We start from the raw sequence: 15894 nt of genomic DNA, 5'->3' as shown, positions 1-15894 counted from the left end.
TTAATTTATAATCATTCTTTGATCAATCCCCTATCGTAAAAGACATGAACCGTCAATAGCGATGTAACATTATACCAACATCAAAGAAGCGAGAACCCACTTATTGATTCGATAATATTTTCCAGCTACTCAAAGTGCGTTCGAAGGAATTGGGAAGCAATCAATGCGGAAAAATCGAATGAATTTTCACATTTTCTGCAACATTTAACATTGAAAAATCGAAAAAACTTCTTCTTTTGTTTGTAACTCATTTGATAAATAGATTATAAAGATGTAGTAGATATTTTACATTAAAAAGGAGTAATTTTATGCTTTGGAATATTAGAGACCAAATGGTCAAGTAAACCGCTGGTTCTAAAGCGTCTTATACGTATACTCAATGGAATTCTTAATATTATGTCATCAGAAGTTGTAAAGTTATTTTAATTTTAAGCGCTAAAAAAGAAAATATCGTTAGTTGATAATTGTACCGATTAAATGAGTTTATGTGTTTCATGTATTAAAAATTAATACTGTGATAAAATAATAATATTACAAAAAACTATTTTTAATATTTAATTTAAGCACCAGAAAAAATGTTAGAAAGAATTAATGCTGCAAAACATTTTAACAACGAAAAAGCGCTAAGATTGCCGAAAAACTAAGATCTTTCTAATACGATTACCTGGAAGAAGCCACTGTTTTGTTTCTGGTAACGTTACAAGAATACAAAAGCATGCTTTTTTCCCCTGTCTTGTCTTTTCCATCTCGAAAGCACATTACCATGGGCAACTGCTGTTCTGACCTCTCGCAACAATACACGCCATGATCAGACAGTTAACAGATAGAAGACGAGACAGATGTGGGGCCTTGGGCTCAAACGTAATTATTTTTCTGGTACCATAAAAGGCGGAGCAGCCTTGTCGCACGTCTTCTGCCAAAAAAAGAATAAAAAGAATGATATCTACTTTGTGAGAAGTGCTCCTCTACCATCATTGGGGGCCCCACAGGTCCCATCGGAAGTGGGCCCGCGGGGAGACATCAAACATTTCACGAGCCTCAGATCCCTCCGAAGTGATAATTTCATTGTGTTGGGAGGGGGTGGGGATGAAAAAAGAGACTTCCATTCCTTTCTGACTTTTCTTTCATCAACTTTCTTCTATCATAGTTACTGCAGTTAGGAATTCACCTTTCGGACAGGGATTCAACTTGTCCAGTCTACAACTGTTGCAAAAAATGGAATCATATGCCCCCGTGTAAAATAATATATGGGTATAATTCAATTTTTAACAATATTAATTTTTAATAATGTTGACAAAATTATTAATTTGTAATAATGTTTTAATGTAAATGGCAGTTTTGGAGCTTTCGATTTTTTTAACTTATTTTTCCTCATTCCTTCTACGTTTCCCATTATTTTTTGATTTTTAATGAAAGAATAATTGAGTTAACAAATCTAATTTAGCAATCTTCCCTCTAATTATATTACTCTATATGATTATTTCGTTTTTATATTGGATATTTAATGGGAATTTCCAAGAGATAAATTCTTCAGTAAAGAAATAAATTTTTGAATTTTCTCTTTAAAACATGCAACTTGCAAACCTATTTTACATTTTCTTAACTATTCATCTTTCAACCACTTCCCTGCCACTTATTCTTTTTTTCTTTTTTGATTAATTACGTGCAAATAAATTGGCGTAACATTTTTTTATTATATCTATTCAGTAAAATTCCACAAATCAGTAAAAATTTTCATAGAAACTAATTGTAATTATTAAACATTATTTCTTAAAAATTTAAAATAGCATAAAAATTATATTTTTGCAATAATATTTTTAAAACGGTTATCGATGAGAAATTCTAAAATCTCATTTAAATTTAAATTAAATAAAATTTCAAAAAATGGGTGTGTGCTCCTTCTCCTCATCCTATATCTATGTCGGATTTCTTAGTTCTAGTTCCAATTATGTGTTTCTCATCTAGCTAGATTTTCAATTTTTTAATATATTGATTTATATTTTTGTTAGTTTAGAATATAATTATTTTAATGGTGGAATAATTGGTGGATATTCCAAGCAATAATTTTATTTTCAAATCCTCATTGCTTGAAATATTAATAAGCACTCACTTTTTCATTTGTTCGTATGTAAAATTGTTAGGGAAACATCCATCCAAAACATACTATTAAGAATTGTTTTCGATGAAAAATAAATAGAAGTGTTTCTTTAACTTTCCAAGTTATACGAGGAAAATCTGTTTTTGTTTTCCATCATTAGTGATATGGGTTATGCCTTAAATGATAGTAAAACCCAGAAGGACAAACTAAATACAATATGAGTGCAAAAGAGAATCTACTCTGGATTCAGTAGAAACGATAATATGTTGACAAAACTACATTTCTACTTGGTCAAAGTATGTGAATCATTTGAAATCTATAATAAAAACACACTTGAAAATAAAGGCGCTAATAATGTATCCCTTATATATTTTCTCCTTTATACAAGACATTACACTTCTGCCAAATAAACAGATTGTTATTTCGAAAATAAAATGAACATGCTTTGAAAATGTTACTTTTGTGGTAACAGAATTGAAGGAAAATGTTCCCACTTTTTTTTTCCCCGTAAAGATTTGTGAAATACTCTTTTATTTCCTCCTATTCTAAGGAATTTTCGGAATACTCCATTCAGTTCAGCAACCATTTTAACGAAGGAATTTACTTTCCCTTGAGTTGTATTTTTTTAAATCGAATAAAAGACAGAAACATTCAGAAGATTTCGTCGAATCGAACATTGTTATAATTTGTTCTATTTCTTCTTCCGAAACGGTTCTTTCAGAATTTTCATAATATTTGATTTTGAATCCACGATGTATCTATAATGTTTAATTCACATTGCATTTGAAATATATATAATAGTTCACTCCAAAATATCTATATACAGAAAATACTGTATGTGAGTAAAAAAGAAAAGATGAAAAATCAAAAGAGACCTTCAAAAGCAGAGTAATTTAGAAAAGTTACATATTTAGGTAGGTTAAGTGAAGCAATTCATGAAATTGGAAGATAAAAGCTCAAGTAATAAATAAATAAAAAAGGCTTCTTGATATATTATTGCAGTAATTTTTAATGATTTTTAACCAAATGAAGCTGTCGGAAGAAGGAATTTCGAGAAAAGGTTACATTTTAGAGAACGTTCTGTAAAAAAGAATCGGCCAAATAAAGGGAAATAATGCTCGCAAGATTTAAATTATGCGTATATGATCTCAATCACCTCTATCATATTCATAAATCATGAATTATTTGCACTGTGCCTCCAGACAAAACGATTTATGGTAATAATTCAATGCTTTTATAAATACAAAACTGATTCTGAACATTCTGAATATAATTCTTTGCGTTCCAATGATTAAGCTTTTTTTTTCTGTTGTACGAATTGTCGAAAATGAGTTGAGTTGAAAATGACTTGGCTTTATGCACTCAATCGATTATTATCTTCTTATGATAATAAGGCAGAATTAACGATTGTAAAAAAAATTAGAGCTAAGACACCTGGGCTACACCTTTATATCCCGACTCCTCCCATAAAATTAATATATTTTTATTGTTTTAAAATGCCATATTTATACCAAAAGTTACAACTGAGATTTAATTAACGTTGTTCTACAAATGGAACTTCATAATAATTGTACCATGTTTTTTGATAATTTTACTTTGCCTACCAGCGAATTCATTAAATACTTATTAAATGAGCTGTTCTTTTACTTATAAATTCATATAATAATCAATTTATAAATAATTATATAATTAAAGTTTCATATTTTAAAAACATACGAATTTATTTTCTTAAATCTAAATATGGTAATAAATGAATTTTAAAAGTATTATGAAAAATTATAAGAAATTTTAATAATAGAGAAAGTATATGGATTTAAAATTTTGGATTCTTATCTAAAAATTAAATGTGGCTTTCTCCAGCAATATTAAGAAAAATGTGAATTACTTTTTCGATCGATAAAACTTTATAAAATATTTTTTAATACTTTTCAACTTCTAAAAGATATTATCCAATATATATTTAGATAGCCACTAGTCTCGATTTTGATATGTTAAAATATAATTTTATATATTTTCAAAAATTTCAAATGTTAACTTGAGCATTTTTATACCATCCGGAAGAAATGTGATATAAAATGTCAGTTTCTTAACAGGAATGCATATGACAATTTTCTCTCTTTCTCTCTTTTTCTATTGTAACCAAAGACATCAGTGAATGCTTCTCTGTTTCCTTATGGAGAACTTTTACAGTAAAATCAAAATTTTATAGTAAATCCTATGCATAATTAGACTCATAAGATGTTTACAGCTACCAGTATATGATAAAATAGATTACAGATAACGAAGTTAAAAATATTGCATGCTGGATTCCTAGAATATCTTAAAACTGCTGAATTTATATTGTGGTAAAGGGTGATTAAAATAATTATAATAACTTATATCAACAATAATAATAGTTTACCATTATTATTAATAATAATAACAGTCTAAAATAATATTCCATAAAAAAATAAAAAAAAAATATGGGCATCTCAATTTTTATTATAACCTTTGAATATAATGCAATAGATAAACGTGAAAATGTTTGTATTTTTCATGATGCTGTGAACTGTAAAAACTGTGTTTATGCAAAATGTTTTAGAGTCTGCGAAAGTTTCAATAAAATAATACCTTTTATCTCACTTTTTTAAACCAATTATATCTTTTTTATACCACAAATAAATTAGCTAATGCAAAATTATCATTTGTTTTAAAAATAAATTCATTCATTTAGAAACAAAAACATCAAACAACTAATCATGTAAACTAAAACGATGCACTTTCTTTAAACATAGACCACATTAATTATATTTCTATACAGAATTCAGTAAGATACCGATAAAGATACACTGTTTTTCTTTTACATTTATTAACTCTGAATGCGTACTTAATAATTATAACCATATTTATATGAATATATTTCAGGTAAATCAGATGGCAAATAAACTACTTCCGTATTACAGATTAAAATAAGAGATCTTTATTTCTTCTTTTCAAAAGTAAAATTATTTTATTTTATAGATTAACAATATTTGCAAACTATAAATAGTCTGCTATCTTAGCAATTCAATATACTTTATTTTATACATGTGGCATAAACCTGAAATAAAAATAAACTCATATTTAATTTCCATTTGTCACTCATGTTTGCATAAAACTCAATATTTGGGGAAGACAAAAAGGCAGAAAGGATTAATCGTATATTAACATTGAAGTGAAAAATAATTAAAGAAATGAGCTTCCAGATTATTATATCGAATATATCTGTTAGCTTTCAATTAAAAATATTTTTAATTACAAAAAAAATATTATTAATATATGTAAAGAATGATTTTCGAAAATATTTTCAATCGTTTTATAATAGAATTGAATTAAAATTTTGAATTTATAAAGAGTACAGAAATTCTGAATCTTCTATCAAATCTGATTCGAAACAATATAAAAAATTTAACTTAAAAGTATTGTGGAATATTTTTCAAGATAAATAATGGAGTTTCCAATAATTATCGTAATAAATAATATAAAAATGTGAAATTTATTATATTATTTACTTCGATAATTAATTCAAAACAAAATCTCCAAATCACTTTTACGAGAATTATTATTATCAGAATATACTACTTTTTTAAACTCAAATCAACAACTAGAACTTTAGCTCAGTCTGCATGTGGATGAAAAATACGACAGTAAGAATACAATTAATCACTTTAGAGAATACTTGCAATAGAGAACTGGATATTAATTTAAAAGGATGTTAATATACTTATTTATATATTGAATTTTTACTTTTAAAAGAGAATGTGAAAAGCTATTTTCAAAATTTTACTCTCTACTGAATTTAATTTAAGCTTTCAGAGTCATCACGTGATAGTGAATTGACTTAACAAACGACTTTTTCAGAATTATAAATATTTTGGTTGGCTTATCCATGATATTTTTATCATTAACGAACTTCAATTACAATAAAAATATTTTACATTAAATGTAAATGGAGAAGATTTTTCAAAACTCGTTCTGCTTAATTTTGCATTTAATTAATTAATTGATTTTTCAGTCTTTTATAAAGAAGAATTTAGAGCTTCAATTTAATATTATCAAACATTATTTATTTAATATTACGAAAAGGGAATGTTAAATAATCATAGTACTAATAATTCAGATTGATAAGCGATTAAATTATTATAAACATCAGCATGTATGATATTTATGTTAAAACAAAAGTGCAGATTTTACTGCTAGAAAGTAATGTAACAGAATAACTGTTGCTGTAATAATTTATTTGAGAGTAGAAAATTTTTCTTTAAATTCTGCATAGAATTATTTTTCTGAATTAATAAAAGCTTCAACATGTGTTACTTAATAAAAGTTTACATTTGTTTCCCATAAAAGAACAAATATTTTCCAATGCATTTTTTTTTCCATTTTCCATTTTACATTTTTTTTGAAATATCTCATAATTGTGAGTTAAATTTTACGATCCAATACTCTTTAAACTGCAATTTTTTTCTCGATATATTTATTTACGAAGAAAGGAAATTGCAAGTTCAAAGCAAGTAAAAAACTAAGAATCCATTTAGATTTTTTTTTTATTATTATTTCTTACGATGAAGTTAATCTGTTTTCAAAAATAGCGCATAAAAATATTTTTCTTTATAAAAAAGAAAAACGAAGGCATTTAAAGTTATGCCTTTCGTTGTTTCTATGTGAGTTAGTTTTGTAATTTAGTTTATCAATAAGATAATAACTACTATTTTTTTGGTAAACACATTACAAATAATGTATCTATTTTCTGGAAACAAAGTCTATCGCCATTCAGGAAGAAAAACAACTGGAAATTGTGTGTGAGTTTTCAGTTTAGGAAAGAAAGTGTATTTTTAAGCAGGCATGTATTAATCTTACTTAATTACTGATACGTCTGACTTACTGTAATTCAAAGAGCTTTCCGTACATTTTAAGAAAAATTAAAGAAGTAGAAAATCTTATGCATGGGATTTAAGTTAGCAGGATAAAAATTGGGGACAAACACATATTATTTCTGTTAAGCAATTCATTAGGTAAAAAATTGTGAATAAATTCCTTATAAGACAGGCCAGTGGATGTAGTGGAAGTATAATCCATACTCACTGATTAGAAATGTGTTTTTAGAATGGGAACAAAATCACCATTTCCATTTTGCTTTTTAAAAATTATAATTTAAAAACATTAATTTTTTTTCATTGGCTTTCAAAAATATTGTTGAAAGAATATAATTTTCAGAATTCAAAGATTAGCACTTCAATTTTTGTAATTCAGTGATAACCAATAGAGCCTAAAAGATAATAAGTTTACTTCTTCTTTTATATATATTTTTAAATTTATTATATTAATAAGTTCTATTAGATGAAAAATTCATCAAGGAAAACATAAAAATCTCAGTAAAACGTAAAAAAATAGTGAAATTTAAACACATATGGAATTATACGCTCATATACACAAGCAGGGATATTTTGCATACAATATGAACATATATATATGCAAAATTATTTCGTTTTTAAATGGTCATTAAAACTTATTAAGGGAGTAGTGGACTCTTTTGGGAATTATTCATTTAGGTCTATTAAATAATGTCTGCATATGTATTAAAATATATTTGAAAAACTCTTTAAAGCGAAATATATTGATTTCAAACATTTAAAAAAATACAAATTTTAAAAAGTTTCAAAGTGTTCTAGGAAGATTAATGTTTAATATTTTTGAAAACTGTTTTCCTTACTATGTTATATAAATTTATTTAAATCTAAATTGAGTTTTAATTTACACATTCAATTAAAAGTTATTTTTTTATAAATATTTATAAATCCGCACACAGAATTTCACTAGAAAATGCATGTTTATGATTGATCAATGGACTTTTAACAATCCAAAAGAACTCGAAACATAAAATGCATAATCTGTTTTCTTATGTAATGTCTTCAAAAAAATTAAGACACTCGGAACATTTCAAATATATTTAAATTCAAGTGGAATAATGTCTTTAGGAAAAGTCATTAAAATATATTTATTTATCTAAGCTCTTCAAATATTCATTTCACTGAACAATTCATTTTGATACAATTTATAATGTTATTTTAATTAAATATAAGCTGTTTTTTGGTGATGAAAACATGCAGAGATATTTTCACGTTTTCGTATTTTCTAATTTATTTCATCGTCACCTTCAAGTCCATGATTTATAAGAAAAATCATTAAAATATAAAAAATAAAAATAAAACATACCTTATTTAATTTATAATCCTTTCTTATTAAATTTAGTTTTGATAATCATATACCATGCATAACAATAGAGATTTTGAATAACCTTGATGATTTTTTGACTATTATTCTGAAACAATATAAGCAGAATGCTAAAACTTATTTCGAATATTCGTCTGTGACATTTGTTCTGTTCAATAACAAAAGAAAAATTCGATGGCTGATGAAGTTGATATGCTGTCAATAGACATAGTATCTTTTGACAGCTTTTGCATACTGCGCGTTCCATGTGATGCAATGAAATACATCTTTCAATACTGAAAAAATTTCAATGAACACTTCTATACGTCCCTATATGTTTTATTGTGAAAAGGCTAAAGCTTCCTTATTTTATGTTCTGTAACATTTTAGAGATCACGCGAGTAACTATGTAAAACATGTTGTAACATTTCGGTATGTTTCAAAGCATTAGTTGTGAAAATATTAAAGCTTGTACATCATAAAAATATTCAAATGAAACATATTCCTTCTTGGTTTTGATTTTATGCCTTTTTTAATCTGAAATACCCTCGTACTTCTAAATTGTATCTTTGAAATATGTTATTATTTTCGAAATTCATTACTCATTCTATTTAACATATTGTCTAATTCACTGTTTTAAGTTTAATTACTAAAATTTCCAGACATAAATCAATTAAAAAATGTGTGTATCAATTAAATTGATTTTCATGTTATTTAGTATGTTCTATTAAAAAGTATTGCATTTATGATTTTTCGTTTTACACATTTTAATATGTTTTAATGTGAAGTAAAAATTGCAAACAAGTAATTAATTATAAATTGAAGAAAGTAAATGAATGAAATCAGTAATCTACGTGTGACACAGAAAACATAGATCAAAAATTATGGGATCAAACTCCATTTCACTAAAATATAGTAATATTACATACTAATGTTAGAACGATGTTACTGCGGAAATGAAAGGAAATATATTGATGCTGAGAAAAAAATTCATCACCATAACCATTGCGGTATGATGTTGGATTTTATTTAGGAATGCCTATATTATTCGGATTTTTTAATTGATAATATTTAATGATTGATTATCATCTGTAAATTTATGTTGCCCCGTTTTACTTGTTTCATTCTAATTTTTTTACCAAATCAGTTGTTGGAGGAAGATCTGCTAAATTTGGCATATTGTTACTTTTAGGGTAGTAAATGTTCATTAAAAAAGACAATTTTAAGAGAATTTTTTCATGGAACTGAAATGTTAACATTTATCCTGAAAACACAAAAACCATTTTTATTTCAATTTAAAATTTAATAAAAAAAAGATTTTTAGTGTTACATTTTTTTCTAAATTTAAAACATTCAAAGACTTGGTTTTTTTTTTCAAGAATACTTATCATGAGTTCATTTATTGTATTTATATACTTGTCTGTTGCGATGATATTAAAGATAACTTTGTACGAGTTATCTATAATATAATTGATGAATGTTATTATAACTAACAATAAATATGAAAAAGTAAATTTTAAAAATTATGCAAATATAGACACATTAAACATAGAACATTAACACTAAAAGATACTTTGAAATAAAAATTAAGCTTTCATAAAATATATATATTGATATTACCTATTTTAGAAGGCAGAGGTCTTATATAAAGACAACTAGTTTCAGAGTTATTTCATTTTAATTCGCTAATATGACATCATATAACAATTATTTGTTAACAAACACTTAAAATTGTATTCCTATCGTTACCGATATCATACAAATAAAAAAATACATAGATTATGTTGGTGTGTTACCATCTGTCCGTTACATAATCCACAATACTATTTTTTTAAAATGTGTTAGTTACAATCGATAATTTAGTAATTTCCTCACAAAGTATTTCTGATATCCAATTATCCCACATCATTTCATATGCTAATTTCATTCAATGTAAGGAATCTTAGTCCTTTATGTTCTTAGACAGACATAGATAAAATGCAAATGCTCTTTCAAATGGATTAAAACTCTTCCGTGATCCTACTTCTTTCTAAAACAAATGCTTCGCTAAACAAACAGAATTAATATCTACTGAACAAACGGTTAAAAATTGACACCATTAATTACTATTGAGCCAAAGACAACAATTTAGGAAATCTGCCAAACCGTTAACTTCGATTGAACAGATTCAGCTTTCTATTCTTTCATTATCTGTTCAATTTTCAGAACTCGATATTTATGCGGCAGTGAACTTCCAATAAACACTCCAAAACGGTCACAGATCGTTTGTTTTGTTGAACAGAACACTTAACATTTCGATCGTTGTCAAACAGCATTCTTTGGGATCAATGTGAACGGTTCTGAAGAATATCGAGTATGGTAAATTAATAGCCGTTTATATTATCGACTTAAATTGGTTTATCCATATTAACTCGTTGAATTTATATACAAAAGAATATCAAAAGATTATGTTAATACTTGCAAATTTAACTAGATTATCATTGAATAATATAAAATACGGCTTTGATAAAAAAATAACTGTTTGTATGTAATAAAAGTTTAGCATTTATTAATTATATATACCTTAATTTCGTATTTTATCTATATCTGTCTATGCCTGACATTTTATTTATGTTATTTAGCATTTATTAATTTCTCTATACCTTATGGATTATTAGGCGTTAGAAAAAAAAGAAATATAACTGTATAAAAAATTCTAAATTCTTGCAGTTTTAAAATAAATGCAAAAAAAAAGAAAATGTCTTATTTGTTTTTAACAAAATCACATTTCTTGCTTCTGAATTTCATTATAATCGTTTTATGAAACAGCAAACAAAAATATTGTATCGAGTGATTCACTTGTTTAGGTAGTTTAAAAACATTATTTACGTCCTTGCTTTCATCGGTCAAGATATCACGTCACAAAGATTTGAATATATATTTAATTATGCTTTGGATTTTTATTTATTTATTTGCATTTTCATGTTTTAACATTTAGTGTGGCACAAAATAGTCGACAAATTTTCATAATAAAAATGTAAGAGAACATTTAAGCATTGAATAAACTTTGGTGAGTGGTTACAGCTTTGAAGATAATGATCAAAATGTTTTGTTCATTTGAATTACATAAAATTCTGTGTGTGAATTTTATAAATTCAAATTCACACAGAGGTATATCATACAAAAATGGATCAAAATTAACATGTGGATGGAGCTCGGACTGTGAAAAATAGTCATGAAAAAATGATAATGTATCTATTGTATCTAATTCAAGTATGCTTAATCATTTAAAATACGTTAATTTATAGAAAGTATGAAAAATAAGAGAAAGAATAAGTGAAGTGTCTTTCAGTTACTTAAATTAATAGTTTCTTTAATGTCAATAAATTCCCAAATATTTCTGATATCGAAACTTTTCTGGAAAAATGTTTGATTACTTTAAGCAAGTTTCTCTAAGAAAAAAAAAGAAGTTTTCATAATGCTTCCTTTATTTTCTGCTGTGTGCGAGTAAATAGGTAATCAATTACATCCTCATTTCTAACATCTTCGATATTTTTTTCCTGAACTAGTTCTGAATGCATGTTTAATCAATTTATTCTTTAAAGTTTTTCTAATTATTTTAGTAATTAAATAAGAAATCACAAATCTTTTAATTAGAACGTATTGATTTTGAATCGTTTATTTATTTCAGCATCATTACAGATATTTCTTTTATATGTATTTGATCCACACGTAATCATTTTAGCATTGTAATGATATAAGTGGCCTATATCTGCTTTAAATTACCAATAAATCTCGGAAAATGCCCATTTTTCATTGATGGGTCACAAGCCAGCTTGAAAGCTATAATATTCCATAATGAAATTACCCTGCTGTTTGTTCCATTGTCATATTTTTGCATAATGAAAGAGCTTTATGAAATTGAATATTCGCATCATAATTTTATGAGCACTTTTCAATTGGCATTCCCTTTCATATGCAGGTAAGATACAAAATACTATTATTTCCTTTGTGAGAGAAAAAAAAGAAGTGCGAAAGGTCAGTAAAATACCTAAAATAAGTGGTCAGGGTACAAACCATATATTGTAGGGGGAAAATTAACAAAAATGTTCCTCTAACCAATAAAAGAAGTTTTTCTTCCAATTCACATATCAGGTTGTAATTATTGAAGAACTTCGTTAAATCAATTTTTAAAGAAAAAATAATCGATTTCAGTATCTACAAGAAGAGTTTCTATACTAATCTTTGCAAAAGTTAAATTAAAGATTGTATTTACGCTTTCCACGATAAAGAGGATGCGAGTTATGGATATTTCTAGAACCTTTTTTTGCCATTCACGGAAATCGTGTAAAAGCTAAAAGACAGAACTCGTCAATCGTTTGTGAATAGTCAGTCAACATTGAATTGAGCATTGTGTTAGTTGTGTCAGCTCAAGCGAAGAGTCAGCAGAAAGTAGCAGATGTTCGAGAGCCGTGGACAGTTAAAAGGAGTCCCTCTACCGTGGAGTCATGTCTGAACACTTTCTTTGCTCTTACTGCTCGTAACTACTGATTTGTTATTAATGTGCTACTTTATATTGTAACTGCTGTTCTTGCATAAACACCAGCTGTTTTATGTTTTATGTGTATTCATATTTTCATGGTTGATTGCTTCACTATAGAGCAACTGCATTACCTACTAATTTGCGGATAAATTTCCATATCAATTCGTATAGAAGAGCATGATGTTGACTCCATCTTATGATATGAATTTTGTTAAATATTTAATAAATATTACAATCAGTTAAATAGATATTAATAAGTAATGATGCAGACTTTATCAAGTCAATCTCTTTCAGAGGCATTTATTTATCAAAATATAAAAATCCACAAAAATGATTTATTACACAATGAGCAAGGTTTTTGATCCAAATAAGTTTATCTGATAAAAACGTTTTAAGCATATAATATGTTATTTTAGTTTTTTAGGTTTTAAGAAGTATTGAATGATAAGTAATTGGAAATTTTCTCTTTAACTTTCTGATAATCTAATCATTATAATAAAATAATGAATATTTATTCAATTTATAATTTTCATTGTTGTGCGAGCGTTGTGAAAATGTAACTTACAGCATTCGTAATATTCATTTTTTTGGGCTAGAAATATATTTTCTTTCTTATTTCATTCAAATGATGTATTAAAACTCATAAAAATATTTTTAATAGGTTTCAATGTTTATTAATAATAAGTTTTTCCTTTTTAATTAAGGATCGATTTGGAAATTAATTGAATACCATCTCTCATAACTGAACCTATCAAAATATTAATTCAATATATAATTTTCGTTACTGTCCAGTCTTTGTGAAAATACCCTATACTAAACTGGGACTCTCCCATTCTTGTGTGCTGGACAGATATTTTCTTTCACAGTTGATCCAAATAATGTCCCAGAGCTGAATAAATATTTGTGTTGCAGATCTTGCAATAAGCTGTTGATCCAGGAGCATCGGATCTTCTTGTATGCGATCGATTTTCAGCTGATGCCGAAAGTATGTGATTTATCAAGAAGGGAGGGGAAAAAAAGCCGATCATCGCATACTTTAGGACGCTCGGAGAAGAGCTTTTATCGACATTTCTCCAAGACGAGATAAATATCGGTTCCAGAACTGAAAAGAGAAGGGCTTGTTCTGTAGACAAGATTTCGATGATAATGCGAGGATGTAAAATTTGTTTCAAAATTTAAGAGATAGAGTTTAATTGATGCTATTAAATACATCTAATTGGTTATTTACGTGGGTTGGGGGAGTTTCCTTTGATTATCAGTGATGGATGACAGGAAATCAGTTTCTTTAATCTGAGCTCCGTCGCGAATTTAAGATTGGAATTTAGAATTTGACTTGGGCAGATATTAAAAATTACGTTGCATGCTGATTTATTATTTAAATAAATATTAAATAACTGTAAATAAGATATTTCAAGAGGTATTTATACTGATAAGGAAATAAATATAGTTTGCTATATTTTGATCAACACAATTAATTGACAGATAAATCATATATATACTTAAGATTTTTTTTTTTTAAATTTAGTATTATTTCATTAAAAAAAGAAAATGTTGTAATAAAGGCAAGTAGCATGATATCCAAGTAATTATGCTGCAAATTACTTTAGGGATACCAACATTTTTTTTCTCTCCCTGGATATCAAGCGTTGATAGATGCCGTTAATGTTCATTAATTAAATCATCTAAATGCTACACTGATTTTATAATTTCATTTACGTCATGAATATCCTTTCTGTATTTCCATGTGAATCTATTCATATTTAAGAAAAGTCATTTTTTTCCTATACTGTTTATGTTAAACAAATAAATGAGGAGCTCATTAATGATTACACTTTAGATGAATACAAATAATCTAACTTAATTAACTTAGACTTAGATTAACACTTAGATTAAGTGCTACGAGAACTGAAGCAAAGATGGCTTGCTATTCCTTATATATGTGTGTTTGATACAAGTCAAAAGTTTAATATCCACTTACATTAATTACCATTAAACACATAAAAACAATGTAAGATGAAGGTGCCTAGAAATGAGATAGCTTGCAGAGGGTAGGAAATATGTGGATATTTTTTTTTCTTAATGCACGAAGTACGAGTAATAATACTAATAATAAACCCTGAAATACTATCAGAGCTACCTTGGTTTACTGAATTATCTTATATTTACCGAATCAGATGAATTGATGATGACAAAAATATTAAGTAGTTATGATGCTTTATATGCAAATATAATTGGGGCATATTTCATCATATTCATTTATGTAAATAATATATATTTATATGATGGTGTTTAGAAAGGGAAACGTCTTACGTATTTATATGACAGTGTTTAGAAAGGGGACCGTCTTATATATTTATATGATGGTGTTTTTTTGTTCTTTTGCTTAACCTTCCAACACATTATTTATTTTTGCAGTCGCTCCTGTTTGTGCTTCGAATCAAAAGACCACGTATGGCATTGCGAGACACGAAGAAGCGAACGTCAGCTGTGCGGTGGAAGCAGACCCACCCGAAGTGGCATTCCGGTGGTCTTTCAACAACACCGTTTCAGAGACAATCGACATCCTGTCCTATAGCAGCGATGGCGCTTCAAGGAGTGTGGCCAGATATATCCCAAGGACGAGACTGGACTACGGAGCTCTCTACTGCTTTGCTAAGAATGCTGTGGGGATCATGAAGGAACCGTGTGTCTTCACAATCATTCCAACAGGTGAGAAAACTCATCATAGATAAATAGACGCCGAATTACTTAAGCATAGCAGCAGCCGCAGGAACCTTTTTGAGCACTGAAATATTTTCAGCAATTGAGAGTAAAATTATTGTAGAAAAGCATCCAGATGTAAAGGAATTTATTGGCATTTGCAAAATAACTATTGTAAATTCAATTTCATTTTTTTTAAATTTTAAATTATTATTTTTTTGTGTGGTTAGTGCACATGCTAAACTTTTTGAAGTATCAGTAGAAAATAGAATTTTATTAAAAATACGTTTGTAAAAATTTGATTTTAAAATTTAAAGTTTGGCTTTCAATTCTTGGCAGTATG

At 27.1% G+C, this 15894-nt stretch overlaps 1 protein-coding gene across 1 annotated transcript in view; it reads left to right on the top strand.

Annotated features, from left to right (window-relative positions):
* Positions 1-15894, top strand: part of LOC129989399 (nephrin-like) — a 590283-nt gene that overhangs the window by 479216 nt on the left and 95173 nt on the right. The window contains exon 9 of the mRNA XM_056097917.1: positions 15267-15560. Coding sequence (XP_055953892.1) covers positions 15267-15560 — 294 coding nt within the window. The remainder of the gene's footprint in view (positions 1-15266; positions 15561-15894) is intronic.

The sequence above is a fragment of the Argiope bruennichi genome, chromosome 2 (assembly GCF_947563725.1).
Source record: "Argiope bruennichi chromosome 2, qqArgBrue1.1, whole genome shotgun sequence".
In the NCBI taxonomy this organism is placed as follows: domain Eukaryota; kingdom Metazoa; phylum Arthropoda; class Arachnida; order Araneae; family Araneidae; genus Argiope; species Argiope bruennichi.
Note: the sequence above shows the minus strand (reverse complement) of the source record. Positions and strands in the feature narration are given on the sequence as shown.